General features: G+C 36.0%; 1 protein-coding gene across 1 annotated transcript in view; it reads right to left on the bottom strand.

The window, feature by feature from the left end:
- The window catches only part of pik3cb (phosphatidylinositol-4,5-bisphosphate 3-kinase, catalytic subunit beta), a 117,320-nt gene that overhangs the window by 27,694 nt on the left and 69,882 nt on the right, over positions 1-19,744 (bottom strand). The window contains exons 6-10 of the mRNA XM_059332038.1: positions 14,430-14,609; positions 10,928-11,095; positions 4,424-4,513; positions 2,330-2,584; positions 1,314-1,410 (exon numbers count right to left, since the gene is read on the bottom strand). Of these exons, the coding sequence (XP_059188021.1) occupies positions 1,314-1,410; positions 2,330-2,584; positions 4,424-4,513; positions 10,928-11,095; positions 14,430-14,609 (790 nt within the window). The remainder of the gene's footprint in view (positions 1-1,313; positions 1,411-2,329; positions 2,585-4,423; positions 4,514-10,927; positions 11,096-14,429; positions 14,610-19,744) is intronic.

Raw genomic sequence — 19,744 nt, 5'->3', positions numbered from 1 at the left:
TTTATTTTTTGTTTTTATTTGTTCTTTGTGGTTTTTTTAAATTAAGATTAATTTTAAAATTGAGATTAATTTTAAAACCCACTTTTATTTACTGTTTGTTGTTTTTACCCAGCATGAGACTCGCTTTGTTTTAGTTGTTTTTGCTTGTTCTTTGTTTTTATTGTTTTTATTGTTGGTCTGTCCTGCCATGTACAGCACTTTGTATCAGCTAACGCTGTCTTAAAGGCTCTATAAATAAAGTTGATTTGATTTCATACAGTACTATGCAAAAGCCTGTTTCGAAAATGCACGCTTTTATTTTGAAAGGACAAAAAGAAACTAAACTAATTCAACTGAGATTAAACTGTAAATAAAACGCCAAGGAGTTCAATGTTTTATGTTTTAGCCCCCGAAGAGACATGAGGTTAGTTTTTCACAGTAATCTTCATATTTAAATGTGTTTTGTGTTTAAATAAGTTTTGGATCAAATTAAACTCAGTAATTGATGCTAGCAAGGTTTGATACAGTAACCTAGTTTTGCTCAAATTAACACTTGCAACTTGCAACTTTATTCTCAGCTCATTGGCTGATTGACGTACGGCCGCAGACCACAGCTAGCTCAAACCAAGGTTGTTATAGTTAACGAAAACTAACGAAATAACGAAAACTAGAAATGAAAATACATTTTCATTAACTGAAATAAAAATGAAAAGAGTTTTTTTTTAAACAATAACTAACTGAAACTGTATTTTGTGGTTACAAACTAACTAAAACTAACTAAAATTATAGTGAAAATGTTCTTAGTTTTTGTCTTTGTCAACTTTTTTCATACGTAATTCTTTTGGTTGATATGAAATCTATTTCATCTATCTGGTTTTATGACTTAATAAACTTATTGGGGCTGAGATGGATCAGACAAAGGAAATAAAGGAAACATTTATTGTGACCTTTTTGAATCTGGCACCCAAAAAATACCCCATTACAAAAAAAACTAAAACCAACACTAAAACTAATAAAAACTAAACTAAAACTAAGCATTTTCCACAAAATAAAAACGAATTAAAACTATCAAACTCACTCTAAAAACTAACTAAAATTAACTGAATTTGAAAACAAAAAAATCACAACTAAATTAAAACTAAAACTAATGAAAAATCCAAAACTATTATAACCTTGGCTTAAACATGATTGGTCAATATTACTCCAATTACAAATGGACTACAAACGGAAATCTGAATGCTTCCAATACTGAAATCTGGTCCCGCAGGAATGCAGAATCTATGCAGAGATAAATTTCCCCTAGTTTATTGTATTAGTAGACATAATGGGTTTACCAGGAAAGGAAGACCAGCAGTGCAGGATGATGTCTCCGGTCTTCAGCTGGCCTTTGTAGTCAAACACCATGGTGTTGACCCACGCTATGGGGTAGTGCTGCAGCACACAGAGAACATGGGGAAATAAAACATTTGTCAATGATACAATAAAGCAATAAAGCATGTGTGTTACATCTAAGCCTCTGATTTGAACAGACACAGTAAAGGAACATCTCAATACAGTAGAATATGATGGAAAAGTCCATTTCCAGTAGTCCAACCAAGTATTGAGTCATATAGATGGACATATTTATCAGAGGCCAGCATTTCAATATTAAACATACTTTTTAAAATTGGTCTTTTGTAATATTCAAATTTTTTGAGACATTGAATTTTAGGTCTTCATTAAATGTAAGCCATAATAATTATAATTAGAAGAAATTAAATAAATTAAGACATGGAACGTTTCATTCTGCGTGTAATGGATCTATTACTATATTATTATTATTATATTATATATTATTATATATTATATCATATTATTTTACTTAAAATTACTTTATTTATAATTTTCATTTTATTTTTATATTGTTTATTATCTATTATTACATATTATATTATATATATTATATTATATACTGTACCTAAAAAAACTGTATCTATCCATCTATATAATGTGTTATTTCCACTTTTTGAATCGAATTACTGACATCAATAAACTTTTCTGTGATATTCTAATTTATTGAGATGCACCTGTAAATAAAAATCGTACAACAAAATACAAATCAACCACATATCTAAATTTCCAAATATAGAAAATGTACTCTTGACTCTTCAGTGCAAAATGGAACTATTAGAAAATAATAAAAATGATGTAACTTAGTACATTTACTCAAGTTCTGTAATCAAGTACAATTTTGAGATACTTGTACTTTACTTGAGTATTTCCATTTTATGTAACTTTATACTTCTGCTTATGCTATTCTAGGATATTGTAATTTATTGAGATGCACCAGTATTTTTGCTGTCTTTCTTACCACTTTCCCTGCTTTGCGGATGGTCTGATACTTGTTGATGTGAGCGTTTTTGGTGGACTTCTGCTTCTTGACCTTGTCCATGACGGCGTAGATGGCGAAGCAGAGGCGTGTCATGCGCGGCAGGTCGCACACAGAGATGTCGAACTCCAGCGTGCTGTCTTTCCACGTGTGGTCGGAGCGGCCGCAGCTCTCGCTGCTCACCGCCGGCTTGCACAGCAGCTCCGTGCCGTGGAAGAGCCCCGCCCTCACCTGGACCTGGACAGGTGGGGCAGCAGGGGGAGAACAGGTAAACAACTTTGTGTGCAGGCCTGTCATGATAATTACTATATCGACTTTGATCTGCAGGATCTTTTGAAGTTTTTAAATCCTTAAAAACACACTTTTTCTCCCTGGCTTTTAATCAAGATAAGTGGACATCTTGCAAAAACAAAATTTATTATATTCTATTGTTGCACTGTGTTTATGTATTTTAGTATTTTAATTTTTACCGTATTTCCTGCAACTGTGATATCTGTACAGCACTTTGGTCAACTCCGTTTTTTTTAAATGTGCTCTATAAATAAAGTTTGACTTGACTTATCATTCAAAAGATAAAATGGACACAATAGTTTTTTCTGGACTGGATAATTGTTGCTTACATGCGTGTTTGTTTTTCACACAGACTGCACTGCCTCTTAAAGGAGCCACGCCACTCTTACAGTGAATTATAACCAGTAATAACAGACTTTTTGTGCTTTTTTAGTAATGCTGCAAATGTTAATAATAATATAATATTTATCCCAGTCAGAGAGTATATTTTATTTGGTTTTATTGTAGTTTATTTATTTGTGTTTTACTTATCTAGGATATTTTAATATTTCTTTTTTTCACATTTCAATTCCAATGTTTAATATTCTTGAGATTTAAAAATGCATTGCTTTGGAAAAGGATGCACTCAACTATACTATCATTTATCATTATAGTTTCTGGGAAAATATATCGTCCTAAAAAAATTGTTATCGTGACAGGCCTATTTGTGTGTGTAGTACATTAATAAGAATATATAAGTGTGTAATAAGTGTTTCGTGGATATACAGTCACCGAAAAAATTATTAGACCACCCTTGTTTTCTACAATTTCATACAAAACAAACAATTTGTTTGGATACATATAATAATAACAAAAATAGCTGATAAGAGTTTAATTTAAGATCTGATATCGACATTTTCTACAGTTTTCTTGATAATAACCAAAATCATTATCAAGAAAACCATAGAAAGTGACTAGATATCAGCTCTTAAATTAAACTCTTATCAGCTAATTTTGTTGTTATCATTATAGTCCGGCAGCTTAGCCAAATAAAGGGGACACGTCGGACAAAAGCACCAACATTTTTTCCACATGCTCTCTATCACCATAGGTTTCAATTTTTGGTAGGAGCCACTTCATCAAGATTGTGGATCGGAGATGGCACCCATATAAAGTCTATGAGAAACTCTATATCTTCCAAGCCAATTAGAAGGTCAATCTTGGTGTCAAAATATACATTTTCTGTGTCAAAGAATCATTTAAAGCTATTGAGAATATCACTAGATAGTTATTTGATCAAATAGATATGTTCATTTTCACCCAGACTAGTAGGTCTTCAAGTGCTGCAGCAGAGCTGAAAATGAATCTATGTTCACGGTAGAGTGCGGATTAGCTGCAATGTACACTGCTCAAAAATAAATAAATCAAGAGAACGCTTTAATCTCATGTCAGATCTCTAGTGATATTCTCAATAGCTTTAAATGATTCCTTGACCCAGAAAATGCATATTTTGACACCAAGATTGACCTTTTAAGTGGATTGGAAGATATATTGGTTCTCATAGACTTTATATGGGTGCCATCTCCGATCCACAATCTTGATGAAGTGGCTCCTACCTAAAATTTAAACCTATGGTGATGGAGAGCATGTGGAAAAAATTTGGTGCTTTTGTCCGGCGTGTCCCCTTTATTCTTAAATCTAGTCCTAAGCCGCCTGACTATTATATTTGTCCAAATGAACAAGATATTGAAGAAAACAAGGGTGTTCTGATCATTTTTCCATGACTGTAGACAATAAGGAGTTTACCTTGGCGGTCTCCTCTGCGTTCACCTTGCTGCCGTTCACCAGGACGATCTTGAACGGGCTAGACACGTCCCACACACACGTCTGTACTTGCTGCAGAGGGAAGGTGAGAAGAGTGAGCTATTAGCTATTAGCATAATGTGCTGCAAAAATATGTACTCCACAACACAGTGCTGCTTCACACACACCAGTTCCCTGCACACACACACACACACACACACACACAAAAACAATGTGTGAGGTCAGGCAGGTCATTGTGATGTCAAGCCAAGTGGATTTGCGAGGGTCAGCAGTCAGCAGGAAAAACAGCATCACATGACACCTAGAGTCTATGAACATGACTAACGAGCACACTTCCTGCTGTTTGCCGCCTCTGTCTTTGTGTGTCTTGATGTGTTTAAATGTTTGTGTGAGTGTGATGCTGGTGTGTGTGTGATCAAGTCACTACATTTGTGTCTGCTCCATAAATTACAGGCAGGAACAAGAGCTCCATGTACTGTAACACCCCGTGTTCTCTGATTCTCTCAGTCAAGTTTCCTGCAGCACAACAGCAACCAAAAACAGGTTCCAGTCCTGAAAATAAATATCACTTCCTGTCGCAGAAAACCACATTTCTATGGTAAACTTATTACAGTCAGACCAGAGTCCTGCTCTGCTTCTGTCTCCAGTGCACTACACTGATATACAGCTGGTTTGTAAGGCACTTAACCAGACAAAAAGTAACCAACAAGATTAAAATTGTGATATTTCTGTCAAAATCATTTTATTCTACATGACTCATTTTAAATGTTGACAAAAATAAACAGTTTGGAAAAACCAGATCCTGTTAAAAAAAACATTAAATTCAGCTCCTCAGAGACTCTGTGATGCCGGTCACATGACAAATATTCACTGAAAATCTGTTTACACAGAGCTGAGAGGAGAGGACAGGAGAGGCTGTTTACACAGAGCAGAGAGGAGAGGACAGGAGCGGCTGTTTACACAGAGCAGAGAGGAGAGGACAGGAGAGGCTGTTTACACAGAGCTGAGAGGAGAGGACAGGAGAGGCTGTTTACACAGAGTTGAGAGGAGAGGACAGGAGAGGCTGTTTACACAGAGCAGAGGGGAGAGGACAGGAGAGGCTGTTTACACAGAGCAGAGAGGAGAGGACAGGAGAGGCTGTTTACACAGAGCAGAGGGGAGAGGACAGGAGAGGCTGTTTACACAGACCAGAGGGGAGAGGAGAGGACAGGAGGGGCTGTTTACACAGAGCAGAGAGGAGAGGACAGGAGAGGCTGTTTACACAGAGCAGAGGGGAGAGGACAGGAGAGGCTGTTTACACAGAGCAGAGAGGAGAGGACAGGAAGGGCTGCAAGTAGAGGCTGTATATATTATATTAATATTCACGACACTTGTGGATACTTTGAAAAGTGTTGTATACCATCCATTTTATTCCTATTAAAAACAAATATACCAGAGAAATATAATTTGCTATGATTTATGTCATGATAACTGCGTTATTCTGCACATAAGACATATTTGCAGTGAGGCCACAGGCAGTAAAATGTAAAAAGAGCAAAAAAAACACCCTGAAATGGCTTGTTGGGATTCAGAGGGTTACAAATTACAAAAGAAAATGTCAGAAAGAGCATCAGATTAAATTTGGATACCCAAATCCAACAAAAATAGCATCTTTGGCCCTCAAGCAACTCATGCTGCGGTCGAGGAATCCTAAGAGAAGAGCTTTTATCTTTGTGTCGGAGCACAGAACAAAAAACAAGGGCAACAGGAAGTTGGAGATGTAACACAGAGCAGGGTGTGAAATCATACAGATCAATAAATAGTCATACAGGGAAAGCAAAGTTGTTGATTTTGTTTCTTAAATGAGCTGAAAACAGAAGGCACATTCAGCAGGAGGCGGGGTGTCGCAGTGTTCTAGTCAGGAGGTGATGAAGCTTCAGCAACACACTTTCAGTGTGATGTAGAGAGAAAAAGGTGCAGTGTGAACTCTTCCTGCTGAAATGATTAATCAATTAATTAATTAATAACTACAAATAGCTTTCGTGTTACAGCAGTGAAACTACATTGAGCGGGGTGTTTTCCCAGCCGGGGAAACTGTCTCTCTTCTCTCCTCGGTGTCAAATACAGGCCAAAAATAAATAATCTCTGCACAGAACCAGTCTTATTAAAAGTGAGTTTTTTTAAATAAAAGAAATGTGGCTTTCTTAGCCTTTGAGGATGGTAAAGTGAATATCTTTTTAGAGTTTTGGTTCAACAAAACAAGACATTTTAAAGCAATAACCTAGACGATTTTAATTTAAATTAACGTAGGTTTAGTTACTAGGAGTGAATCATTTTGCTATATGGTGAGTACAACATCCAATCAAATTCCATCAACGTTATTTTGATCCGACAGCATCCATCCAATCAAACTGCAGGACAACCAATGAAGAAGAACGGTCAAAAACGGGGCCAGTTGGCAGAAATGATACCAAAGATAGATTTGTTTGGGTATAAAAACTAGGCGTCGAAGATTACAGACGGAGACGCAACAACTTCCAACTTCGTCTGACATTTGAAGTTTCACAAAGAACGGCAAGTTTTCAATGAACGCTACCGCCTCGGCTAAGTAACTTTGCAAGCAGCACAACCATGTTCATCATTATGTTCATGTATTTGTTATTTCCCCCCCCTTCTCTGTCACACACACACACACACACACACACACACACACACACGCACACGCACACACGCGCACACACGCACCTCACCGTGGGAACCCTTCTCTTGGAGGTAGTGGTAAAGGTGGGTTAGAGGACTTGCGGGACACCACGGCTCTGATGGCGGATGTTTCCGTGTCAAACAGGCCTTGACGGTGGTGGTGTGGTGTAGTTTTAGTGCAATATGTTCTTGTTATGCACTTGTTTTTGTTTTTTTCAAAAGTGTTTGAAGAATGCAAAACAAGTTTTGATGAATAAATACAGATTTTAAAAGCGTACATGATCCATTTAAATATTATTACTCTTTTGTTAACTGTAGGACTTGGTACTTGACTTGGGACTTGTTGGTCTTGACTCAAGATTTGTCGGTCTTGACTTGGGACTTGATTCGAGACTTGTCGGTCTTCACTTGGGACTTGACTCGAGACTTGTCGGTCTTCACTTGGGACTTGACTCGAGACTTGTCGGTCTTGACTTGGGACTTGACTCGAGACTTGTTGGTCTTGACTTGGGACTTGACTTGGGACTTGACTTGGGACTTGACTTGGGACTTGACTCGGGACTTGACTCGAGACTTGTTGGCCTTGACTTGGGAGTTGACTTGGGACTTGTTGGTCTTGACTTGGGACTTGACTTGGGACTTGTTGGTCTTGACTTGGGAGTTGACTTGGGACTTGACTCGAGACTTGTCGGTCTTGACTTGGGACTTGACTCGGGACTTGTTGGTCTTGACTTGGGACTTGACTCGGGACTTGTCGGTCTTGACTTGGGACTTGACTTGGGACTTGTCGGTCTTGACTTGGGACTTGACTTGGGACTTGACTTGGGACTTGTTGGTCTTGACTCAAGACTTGTCGGTCTTGACTTGGGACTTGACTTGGGACTTGACTCGGGACTTGACTTGGGACTTGACTTGGGACTTGACTCGAGACTTGTTGGTCTTGACTTGGGACTTGAGGGGAAAGACTTGAGACCTACTTGTGACTTGCAAAACAATGACTTGGTCCCCCCTCTGATTGTTTCACATCTATCTTTATCTGGATTGATCTGGACATCAGTCTGACCTGTTGTCATACAGCCTGTATGTGATGATTCTGTATGTGATGATTCTGTATGTGATGATTCTGTATGTGATGGTTCTGTATGTGATGATTCTGTATGTGATGGTTCTGTATGTGATGGTTCTCAGTGTTAGTGAGAACCTGAAGTGGTTTCATCTGCTGGGAACCTGCATCTGTTTTCACAGTCGGTCTGAATTCATCATAAATCATGACACACACAGATTGTGACACTTTGTAATTCCTCCGGCCATGTTCACCAGTACGTATGCACTCATCAAAAAAAATGTGGAAGTGAGGTGAAACTGGTCATTTTTTTTACTGTAAGCCAGTAAAAACAGGGAGCAGTAAGTCATGATTATATGTTACAGAAATAACAAAGTGACACCTTTGATATTTACAGAGTAGCCAAACCAACACATCAGCAGGTATCAGGTGTCAGCGTGGCGAACGGAGGCCAATTAAATCCAACCTGACATTTAAAAGGTGGGAGTGATGTCACGGAGCACCTGGCAGCAGCAGAGAGGAGCTGGCTGTGTTTTCTGACAACGTGGCAGTGCAGACATGCTCGGACACACACTAATAAAAGACAGGTGGCAGCTGCCAAGTAGGTGTTTACCAGGTAAACCTCCACACCTGCCTGGTTCAGCGCAGGTGAATCAATCATCCGAGGAGCTTTTTACTGTTTTGGTGAAACGAGGACACGACTCAGTAAACACTGACGGATATTGCACCACTGTTATCTAAAGGTCATGAGGACATTGTGCATGGCATGTTTTTATGTGTGTCATGTTTCTATCTATCTATCTATCTATCTATCTATCTATCTATCTATCACACTTACAATGCCTATATGAAGTATTCACCCTCCTTTTGTTGCTTTAACACAGTAGTTCTCAACCTTTTTGAGTCGCGACCCCCAATTTAACATGCATTTTGTCCGCGACCCCCGCTCACTGAACAGAATTTCACGCGCACAGTTCAGATTAAAAAAAACACAAAATGACCCAAAAAATACATAAAATTAAGCAAAAAAGGACTCAAATTGACCACAAAATGACCCAAAAATACATAAAATTACCAAAAAAGACACAAAATGACCAAAAAAAGACACAAATTGACCACAAAATGATCAAAAAAAGGCACAAAATGACCAGAAGAGACACAAAACTACCAAAAAAAGACACAAAATGACCAAAAAAGACACAAGTTGTCGAGAAAAAGACACAAAATGACCAAAAAAAGACACAAAACGACCAGAAAAGACACAAAATGACCAAAAAAACACAAAACTACCAAAAAAAGATACAAAATGACCAGAAAAGACACAAAATGACCAAAAAAGACACAAAACTACCAAAAAAAGACACAAAATGACCAGAAAAGACACAAAATGACCAAAAAAGACACAAAACTACCAAAAAAAGACACAAAATGACCAAAAAAGACCTAAAAACTGACTAAAACACATGAACACTTTAACACAGTGGAGACAGAGCTGACTTCCAAAATGATTTGGCGACCCCCAGAAATCATCTCCCAAGGTTGAGAATAGCTGATTTAGCACATGAAATCATGATCAATATAATTTTGCAGAAAATAACCTATTTCATATCAAAGTAAAAACAGATTTTTACAAAATAATGTGTGTTAAAATGGTAAAGGTAAAGTAAATGATTGCATAAATATTCTCACTCTTTTTTCACTTTGATATTAAAGAGTTTTTTTTTGTTGTTTTTTTGCAAATTCTTGTTCAAAACGCCAAATTATATTGACCATGATTTCATGTGTAATAGCAACAAAAAGTGTGAAACATCCAAGCGGGGTTAATACTTCTTAAAGCAGACCTGGGCATTGGGCTTTTATTTTGAAGGCGATTTATGTATATCTGAGTTACCCGAGTTACCTAGGTAACCTTGTGAATCCACCGTAAGAGCTAACAAACATTAGCATTAGCACTTGAGCAAACAAGTACTTTTACTACAGTTAAGACAACAAATATAGACAATAATATGTGTGACCGAAGAAAATAAACTTTAACAAACCTTGTGTCCTGTCAGTCAGCCACTATAAAAACCTTTTTCATACTTCATATCAACTTTATATGAGTTGCGTCGCACTCGTTATTATTTACCGCTCGTTTTTCATTTAACCGTTCCACCTGTTATTTCCTGTCACAACCTTTCAAAATTAAAGCACCCGTTTCACACTGGACGGCACCTTTTCAAAATAAAAGCATCACAACATTGTATATTTTCTAGGTGTTTTACAAACATGAAAAACAAGCTATATGAAACAAAAATACTAATAGGAACCTTGCTAAAGGACATTTACAGTTGTGTTTAAAATAAATGTTAAAGTGATATAGTGATTGGAGTATTTACTACTTTTTACTGCTATATTTGATTTACTCCACATTAACAGTCTCATCATAACATGTGTTCCTATCAGTAGCAGCTCAAAACCAGATAATTCACTGTATTTTATAAAGCGATTAAATTAATATTGAGCAGAATTTAGTTCAGAATTTTGGTCCGGCCCCTGCAACCCGACAGTGAATTCAACCACATTGAAAAGTAATGAAATGACATTAATTCGTAAAAATGACATCATCTTATTCTGGTAAATAAGTTCAGTTTCTCTGAAATCAGCAGCAGATTTTGAATGGACAAGATGACCAAAACACAGAAGTGAGAAGTCATTCACTCTCAACACACACACACACACACACACACACACACAGGCCTCACCGTGGGAACCCTTCTCTTGGGAGGTAGTGGTAAAGGTGGGTTGGAGGACTTGCGGGACACCACAGCTCTGATGGCGGATATTTCCTTGTCGAACATGGTCTTGACGGTGCTGGTGTGGACCAGGGTGAGGTGGGGGGGCTCCTTGGCCTGCATGCATGTTCGGATGTACTGAAAAAAAACAAACAAGATAGAACAGGGAAGGTTTTCAGCTACGTGCATATTTAAGATCACACAAACAAACAAACAAAAAATGCCAGATTTTTTTTAATTCTTTGGTTGTGTGGTGAAGTTGAACTTTCATTTAGTTCATGTGTAAAACAACAGAAAACTTTCTTAGCCTTTGAGGATGGTAAAGTGAATATCTAGACTTTTGGTTCAACAAAACAAGACATTTTAAAGCAATAACCTAGACGATTTTAATTTAAATTAACGTAGGTTTAGTTACTAGGAGTGAATCATTTTATCGGCTCCGATATGATTTTATCCCGATATTTCAGTCACTATACGCTATTATTACCATTTTAATCATTTTGCAATATGGTGAGTATTGTGATACAATATATTGCGATTTAACTGTTTAACTGCATTTTGTGTCCACAAAATTAAATTCAATCAAGAATTGTTTTGTCAAATCAGAGAAAATTCTCAGTCTATTCATCTCACTTCAGTCTTTTTATTTTACTGAAAAAAACAAACAAGAAAGGACAGGGAAGGTTTTCAGCTACGTGCATATTTAAGATCACACAAACAAACAAAAAATGCCAGATTTTTTTTTTATTCTTTGGTTGTGTGGTGAAGTTGAACTTTCATTTAGTTCATGTGTAAAACAACAACAGGAAACTGCTGTATTAGAAATAAAAGTGGCTTTTCATAAAGAATCAGCTAGAGGAAAGATACAATAACAAGTGAAATGTATGCACAGTTTTCAGCAGACTTGATCTACACTGTAAAAAAAAAAAAATCTGTTTAATTTACAGTAAAATACCGACAGCGGTGGTTGCCAGAACTTCACTGTAAAAAATGACAGTGAGTGGGTTTTCTACTGTATATTTAAATGTAAATATCAGCAAAAACTGTAATTTAGACTGAAAGTCCCTGTAGTTTTAGGGTAATTGTGTCCTTGTGACAAAATGGTATTTCTCCATTAATTTTACATGAAAAATTTATATTTTTACCGTCAAACTGTGTTTTCTACAGTTTTTCAAAAGTTTTGCACTATTCCTTGATTTAAGGTAATTAAAAGTGTCTACTACTTTGATATACAAGTTTTAATTTTACGCCCTATTTCTCATGCAATTTGACAGTTTTACTGTAATTTCTAAAAACATTTTTTACAGTGTAATTAAAATGGTACATAAATGTCTGGAACCGGCCTACTTTACTTATTTCAAGGGTGCTGAATCCAAAAAAAATGGTCCCCAAGCGAAATTTTGAGTTTTTGACCTCATTTGCATATCAATATGGCGGCCAAATTGCCCATCTTGTTCAGTCGTTGGACCATTTTCCCCTTAGTTTTTTTGTAAGTAGGCAATCAAAGATGAGGAAATTAAGTTTCTGGATCTATAGTCTAGAGTCAGAGCAAGGATATAGTGGAGGCTCAGTGTCTTTTTTATGTATATATATATATATATGCAAAATACCAACTGGAACATTTAAAAGTGATATTGATTTAATATTTATGTCGGCCTTAAAAAATGACACAAATAATGACACAAATAATGCTTAATTTCACCTTAAAAGTTGGTATTTTGCATGCATATATATATATATAAAAGACACTGAGCCTCCACTATATCCTTGCTCTGACTCTAGACTATAGATCCAGAAACTTAATTTCCTCATCTTTGATTGCCTACTTACAAAAAAACGGGGGGAAATGGGGGGGAAAGGGGGAGATGGGAAATGGGGAAATGGTCCACCAACTGTGCAAGATGGGCAATTTGGTGGCCATTTGATACAAATTAGAAGGTCAAAAACTCAAAAATTCATTTGGGAACCATTTTTTTTGGACTCAGCACCCTTGAGATATGTAAGGTAGGCCGGTTCCTGACTTGTACCCATAAATGCTCCTCACTTCTTATAGGAGGCCTTTATTCTGAAATCCGTCCAGACTATAACAGGTGCTCTATACTTGAAACATTGTGAGAATATGAAGGAAAGGACACACTGTGAGATATGAACCTCTGCTGCCAATCCTTCATTATTTCCAAGATCAGAATCTTTTTCTGTATGCTGATGTTAACCCACTACAGCTTGATTTACATATCTCTGCTTGCAGCGGTTGCTTGGCGGCATGCTAATGTAAGCTTTACCTGGTGTGACCCATTTATCACGCTGTGCTTCCTGCAGAAAACTGTAATCTTGCAGCTTTTTTATGCCGGCTGCTTTCTTTGTGTTGGTGCTCTTTTTGAAAACGAGCCAAAGAAACTTTACATTGTGTTTAAAATGTTCTTTCTATATGGTTCTGAGGAGTTTTTTAAGATTTGCCGCTCCATTTACAGTAACCCAAAACAAAGTAATTGCCAGAATCTCTTATGGAACAATATTTTTTTAAAAACAAGCTACACATAAAGATGCAGTGAAGCTTGTTGTTTTTGAAAGTTTGATAAAATGCTGCAGTTTAATTTAATTTGTGGACACAAAATGCAGTTAAACAGTTAAATCGCAATATATTGTATCACAATACTCACCATATCACAAAATGATTAAAATCACAATAATATCATATATAGCAAGGTTATTATAGTTAACGAAAACTAACAAAATAACGAAAACTAAAATTGAAAAAAAAAATTTGTTAACTGAAATAAAAATAAAAACAAGACTTTTAAAAAAACCCCAATAACTGACTGAAACTGTATTGTGTGGTTACAAAACTAACTAAAACTAACTAAAATTATAGTGAAAATGTCCTTCGTTTTCGTCTTTGTCAACTTTTTTCATTCATAATTCAGTGTTTCTATTTCAACATGCAGGAACACATGTGTTCAAAGAATCATTTAAAGCTATTGAGAACCTCACAAGGTGATTATTTGATCATTTGATCTTTTATTATTTATTACATTTACAACTACAAAGATCTTTGCAATTCCAGTGTGCCTTCTTGCCTGAGCACCTTGCACCACAGTCACTTTCACATTTTGTGCATTTTATCAATTTTTCTAAATACATGCAATTTATATGACCTCTTTTAATAATCATCTAGTAATATTCTCAATAGCTTTAAATGATTCTTTGACCCAGTAAATGTATATTTTGACACCAAAATTGACCTTCGAAGTGGTTTGGAAGACATATTGGTTCTCATAGACTTTATATGGCTGCCATCTCCGATCTGCAATCTTGATGAAGTGGCTCCTACTAAAAATTGAAACTTATGGTGATAGAGAGCACGTGGAAAAAATATGGTGCTTTTGTCCGGCGTGTCCCCTTTATTTATCTAACTTACTTCTATACTACTATACTTGGTGACTTGTTATTGACACATCTAACGTCTCCTGACCTTGTACTGGATGAGCGGCTGGTCTCCACAGACGAACTCCAGACAGTGGCTGGCCCTCAGGACGTACTGGCCCCGCCACGCCTCCTCCTCGGGCCCGTGGGTGGTCAGCCACTTCTTCACCGCCAGCTCCATCAGCTCAGAGGGGGTGCAGGACGACGGCACCTTCAGACTGGCAGAATCCTGCAAGACGAGACAGAGGGCAGAACAGAGACAGAGATTGATTCAAGTCTTTACTAATGCTCTGAGTCAGGGGTGTCAAACTCAAATACACAGTGGGACAAAATGTAAAACTTGGACAAAGTCGCGGGCCAACATTGATATTTATTGAAAAAATGGACCTAAACAAGTTCAAACGAAATGGAACAAGCAAAGCTTGATATAACTTAATATTGCAAACATGCAAAATCGAATATCAAATAAAACAAACAAACACATCAATGGCATTCATTTCTTAAATAAAATTTAAATAAAAATCGTATGTCCCTTTATTTTATATGCGGCCTTCTTTAAATTTAACAGTAATCTTTTTCCACAGGCTAAAAATAAATGTGAGAATAAAATAACAATAATAAACCAAATGACTAATAATAATATCCTTCAATGAATGTGCAGCCATTCAAGCCTTGGACTAGCAAGAAAAAGTGCATAAAGACAACTTTAATTGTTGCTCAGTTTGCTACACACTGATCTACTGTGTTCAAGCCAGAACACCAGCAGAGCATTCTGGGATTTGTAGTATTATTTGCGCTGTAAAATAATAATTTGGTATTGCCTTTCTGGGCCAAATATAATTATACTGCGGGCCAAATTTGGGCCGCGGGCCAGAGTTTGACACCTCTGCTCTAAGCGTTCTTTTTTTAAATTCCACTAACAAACATCATTATCACTATGATAATGTAATTGTCTTTAATTGTTTGTTTCATGTCCAAAAAACTTTAAAATATATATTTTTTTAAATTACAGTGAATTCTAAGCCAAAAATAAAAAAATATTATAATATTTTATTTCATTTTTTTATTTTTATTTTTATTTTTTTTTACAGTTTTTTGTTTTCTACATTAAGTGCAAATGCCATAAAAATGCCATAAATTATTTTTTTAACCATTTTTTTTTATTCAAGAAAGGAAGCACATAACAGGATGCATTTAAATACAATGTCTTGAATCATTTTTATCTTATTTTTTGTCAATCAAATCCCACCCAACCACAACTCCCACATACCGCCATAAATAAAAAAAACATTATAAAAAATATTATATCCGTCTTTTTATGGACGAAAAGATGTCAAAATAAGACTGCTGACTTGCTGGAGGCTCATATCAGATAGTAAAGATGAATCTTAAGATGTTTATAAGATAAACAGAAACAGTCTCCAGCACATTTGACATCATACACAACTGTTTACAGACAGAAATCCGCATGAGATATAAAGAGAAAATGAAAGAATACGAGATTGATAGACTTGAACAAAGCTTAACATTGAATAGTCTGATTTCAGAATAAAGGCCTCCTATAAGAAGTGAGGAGCATTTATGGGTACAAGTCAGGAACCGGCCTACCTTACATATCTCAAGGGTGCTGAGTCCAAAAAAAATGGTTCCCAAGCGAAATTTTGAGTTTTTGACCTTCTAATTTGTATCAAATGGCCAATTGCCCATCTTGCTCAGTCATTGGACCATTTCCCCTTAGTTTTTTTGTAAGTAGGCAATCAAGATGAGGAAATTAAGTTTCTGGATCTATAGTCTAGGGTCAGAGCAAGGATATAGTGGAGGCTCAGTGTCTTTTTTATGTATATATATGTATGCAAAATACCAACTGGAACATTTAAAAGTGATATTGATTGAATATTTATGTCGGCCTTAAAAAAAACACACAAATAATTCTTAATTTCACCTTAAAAGTTGGTATTTTGCATATATATATATACATAAAAAAGACACTGATGTTTATAAGATAGTGAAACAGTCTCCAGCACGTTTGACATCATACACAACTGTTTACAGACAGAAATCCGCACGAGATATATAGAGAAAATGAAAGAGTACGAGATTGATAGACTTGAACAAAGCTTAACATAGAACCCACACACACACACACAGATCTCAGCTCTCATACAGCCGCTCTATAAAGAGTCAGTGGGTTCATATAGTTATCTGTTGGCCATGTGTGCGTGCTTCATGGCTGAATGAAGTCACGCTGCAGCAGACCTTACACTAACGTGCATGTGAGTCCTCCACACATGTCTAATGTGCCACATTGCTGCTTCTTCCTATTTATAGCTCAGCACTGACCCGATACCTGAGATGGAATCATAATTTCCTGGAGGTTTAATAAAAATGTCATTCGTTAATAATTAACAGCAGCCGGGAGCTACAGAACAAACATCACAGAGATATACAGATTATATCTTTATTTCTTGATAATGATTTTGGTTATTATCAAGAAAAGCGTGGAACATTTCTAGATATCAGCTCTTAAATTAAACTCTTATCAGCTATTTCTGTTGTTTTTTATTATATTTACCCAAACAAATGTACCTTTAGTTGTACCAGATATTAAAATGAACAAGAAGTTAAGGAAAACAAGGGTGGTGCAATCATTTTTTCCATGACTGTAGATGGACATATTTTTCAGAGGCCAACTGTATTAAACATACTTTTTAAAATTGGTCTTTTGTAATATTAAATCTTTTGAGATTTTTTTGTCTCAGCCACTGCAGACGGCCTGAAGAGCCACATGTGGCTCCAGAGAAGCAGGATGCCCACCCAAGGTTATTATAGTTAACGAAAACTAACAAAATAACGAAAACTAAAATTGAAAAAACATTTTTGTTAACTGAAATAAAATTAAAAACAGGAGTTTTTAAAAAAACGATAACTAACTGAAACTGTATTGTGTGGTTACAAAACTAACTAAAATTATAGTGAAAATGTCCTTAGTTTTCGTCTTTGTCAACTTTTTTCATTCATAATTCAGTGTTTCTATTTGAACATGCAGGAACACAGTAAATATGTTTACTGAGACTGGGATGTTTACACTTCAACCAAAATACAAAACACCCAGAACTGTAAGAGTTAATAACCTTATTGGGGCTGAGAGAAATGAAGAACATGGTCTCACAGGAATCCGTGGAATAGCCACGGAATCACTCAAATTTCCGTGAAACTGACACGGATTTCGTTACAATGCAAGTTAATGACAGTCATATCCCGTGGCTATTCCATGGATATTTGTTCCTATTGGTTTGTTCCAAGTCACGTGACTTTCAAGGTCCCGGCGGTCAGAACAAAAAACATGGCGGACAGTTCTCTCATTTTTAGTGAAAAATCAATATTTTGATTTAGTTTCTGCATAAAAATGGATTTTGATCACATTTCTAGCGAGAAATATATGTTTTATTTTCTAAATCTTCACTCAGTGAATGTACATAATCACTTTGTATGTTGGAATAGCCACGGGATACGACTGGCATTAACTTGTATTGTAGCGAAATCCGTGTCAGTTTCACGGAAATTTGAGCGATTCCGTGGCTATTCCACGGATTTTGAGTTAAGCAAATCCGTGGCTATTTCACGGATTCCTGTGAGACCATGTTGGAAATGAAGGCACATACCCATTACAAAAAAACTCAAACTAACACTAAAACTAATAAAAACTAAACTAAAAATAAGCATTTTCAAAAACTAAAAACTAAACTAAAACTAGCAAACTCACTCTAAAAACTAACTAAAACTAACTGAATTTAAAAAAAACAAAAATTCACAACAAAATTAAAACTAAAACTAATGAAAAATCCAAAACTATTATAACCTTGTGCCCACCAAGGTTATTATAGTTAACGAAAACTAACGAAATAACGAAAACTAGAATTGAAAAAAGATTTTCGTTAACTGAAATAAAAATAAAAACTAGAGTTTTTAAAAAAACCATAACTAACTAAAACTGTATTTTGTGGTTACAAAACTAACTAAAACTAACTGAAATTATAGTGGAAATGTCCTTAGTTTTCGTTTTTTCATTCATAATTCAGTGTTTCTATTTGAACATGCAACACATGGTAAATATGTTTACTGAGACTGGGATGTCTAAACAAACAAAATTCAAAACACCTGGAACTGTAAGAGTTAATAACCTTATTGGGGCTGAGATGATAAACCAAAGGAAATGAAGGCACATACCCATTACAAAAAAACTAAAAATAACACTAAAACTAATAAAAACTAAAACTAAGCATTTTCAAAAACTAAAAACGAAACTAAAACTAGAAAACTCACTCTAAAAACTAACTAAAACTAACTGAATTTGAAAACAAAAATTCACAACAAAAAAAACTAATGAAAAATCCAAAACTATTATAACCTTGGCTCTAAGTGTTCTTTTTAAATTCCACTAACAAACATCATTATCGCTATGATAATGTAATTGTAATCGTCTTTGTTTGTTTCATGTCCAAAAAACTTTAAAATAATTGTTTTTTAAAATTACAGTGAATTCTAAGCCAAAAATAAAAAAATATTAAACATTAAGCATTTTCAAACATTATTAAACATTAAGTGCAAATGCCATAAAAATGCCATAAATTATTTTTTTTAACCATATTTTTTTAAAATTACTTTTAGTTTTAAATTTACTAAAACTAGCAAACTCACTCTAAAAACTAACTAAAACTAACTGAATTTGAAAACAAAAATTCACAACGAAACTAAAACTAATGAAAAATCCAAAACTATTATAACCTTGTGCCCACCACTAGTCTAACTAACCTCTGATATACTGCCTGTATACATAACCTCCTCAGAGTAACAGTGTGACATGCTGCATCACTCCAGCACACAACACCACCTTGTTTGAGTAGCTAAAGTCTCCATGTGACTCCAGCAGCTCCGCCGGCCGCCTCCTCTGCTCTGTTGGCAGCTCCACAGCAGTCATGTGACCCAGGCCGACTAGCGAGTCATGTGACAACACTAAGTGGGTCAAAACCATCAGAGAAATGATGCCATCCTCCCGGACACACAAGGGAGCCGAGCACTGATTAAAACGAGCCTGAACTCTCCTTCCATCTGTCTCCGTCTTCCCTCTTTTCTTCTTTTATAGAAATAATGTTATTTAATTATAAAAACAGATGGTGGTGTCCCCGCAGACCTGTGTGTATCAACATCACAGACACACACACGCACAAAGACAGGCCATCTGCACCGCCGCGCTCAGGTGGACACTGGCAGGAAGTGTTGTTTAGGCGCTCAGACACAATAAGCTGCATTATAGGCAGGAAGTGTGGCGGTGTGGTTTATTGTTCTCAGGCCAATATGAGCAAG

This window comes from Centropristis striata, chromosome 4 (assembly GCF_030273125.1).
Source record: "Centropristis striata isolate RG_2023a ecotype Rhode Island chromosome 4, C.striata_1.0, whole genome shotgun sequence".
NCBI classification, from domain to species: domain Eukaryota; kingdom Metazoa; phylum Chordata; class Actinopteri; order Perciformes; family Serranidae; genus Centropristis; species Centropristis striata.
This window is presented reverse-complemented; position numbering and strand designations above follow the sequence as displayed.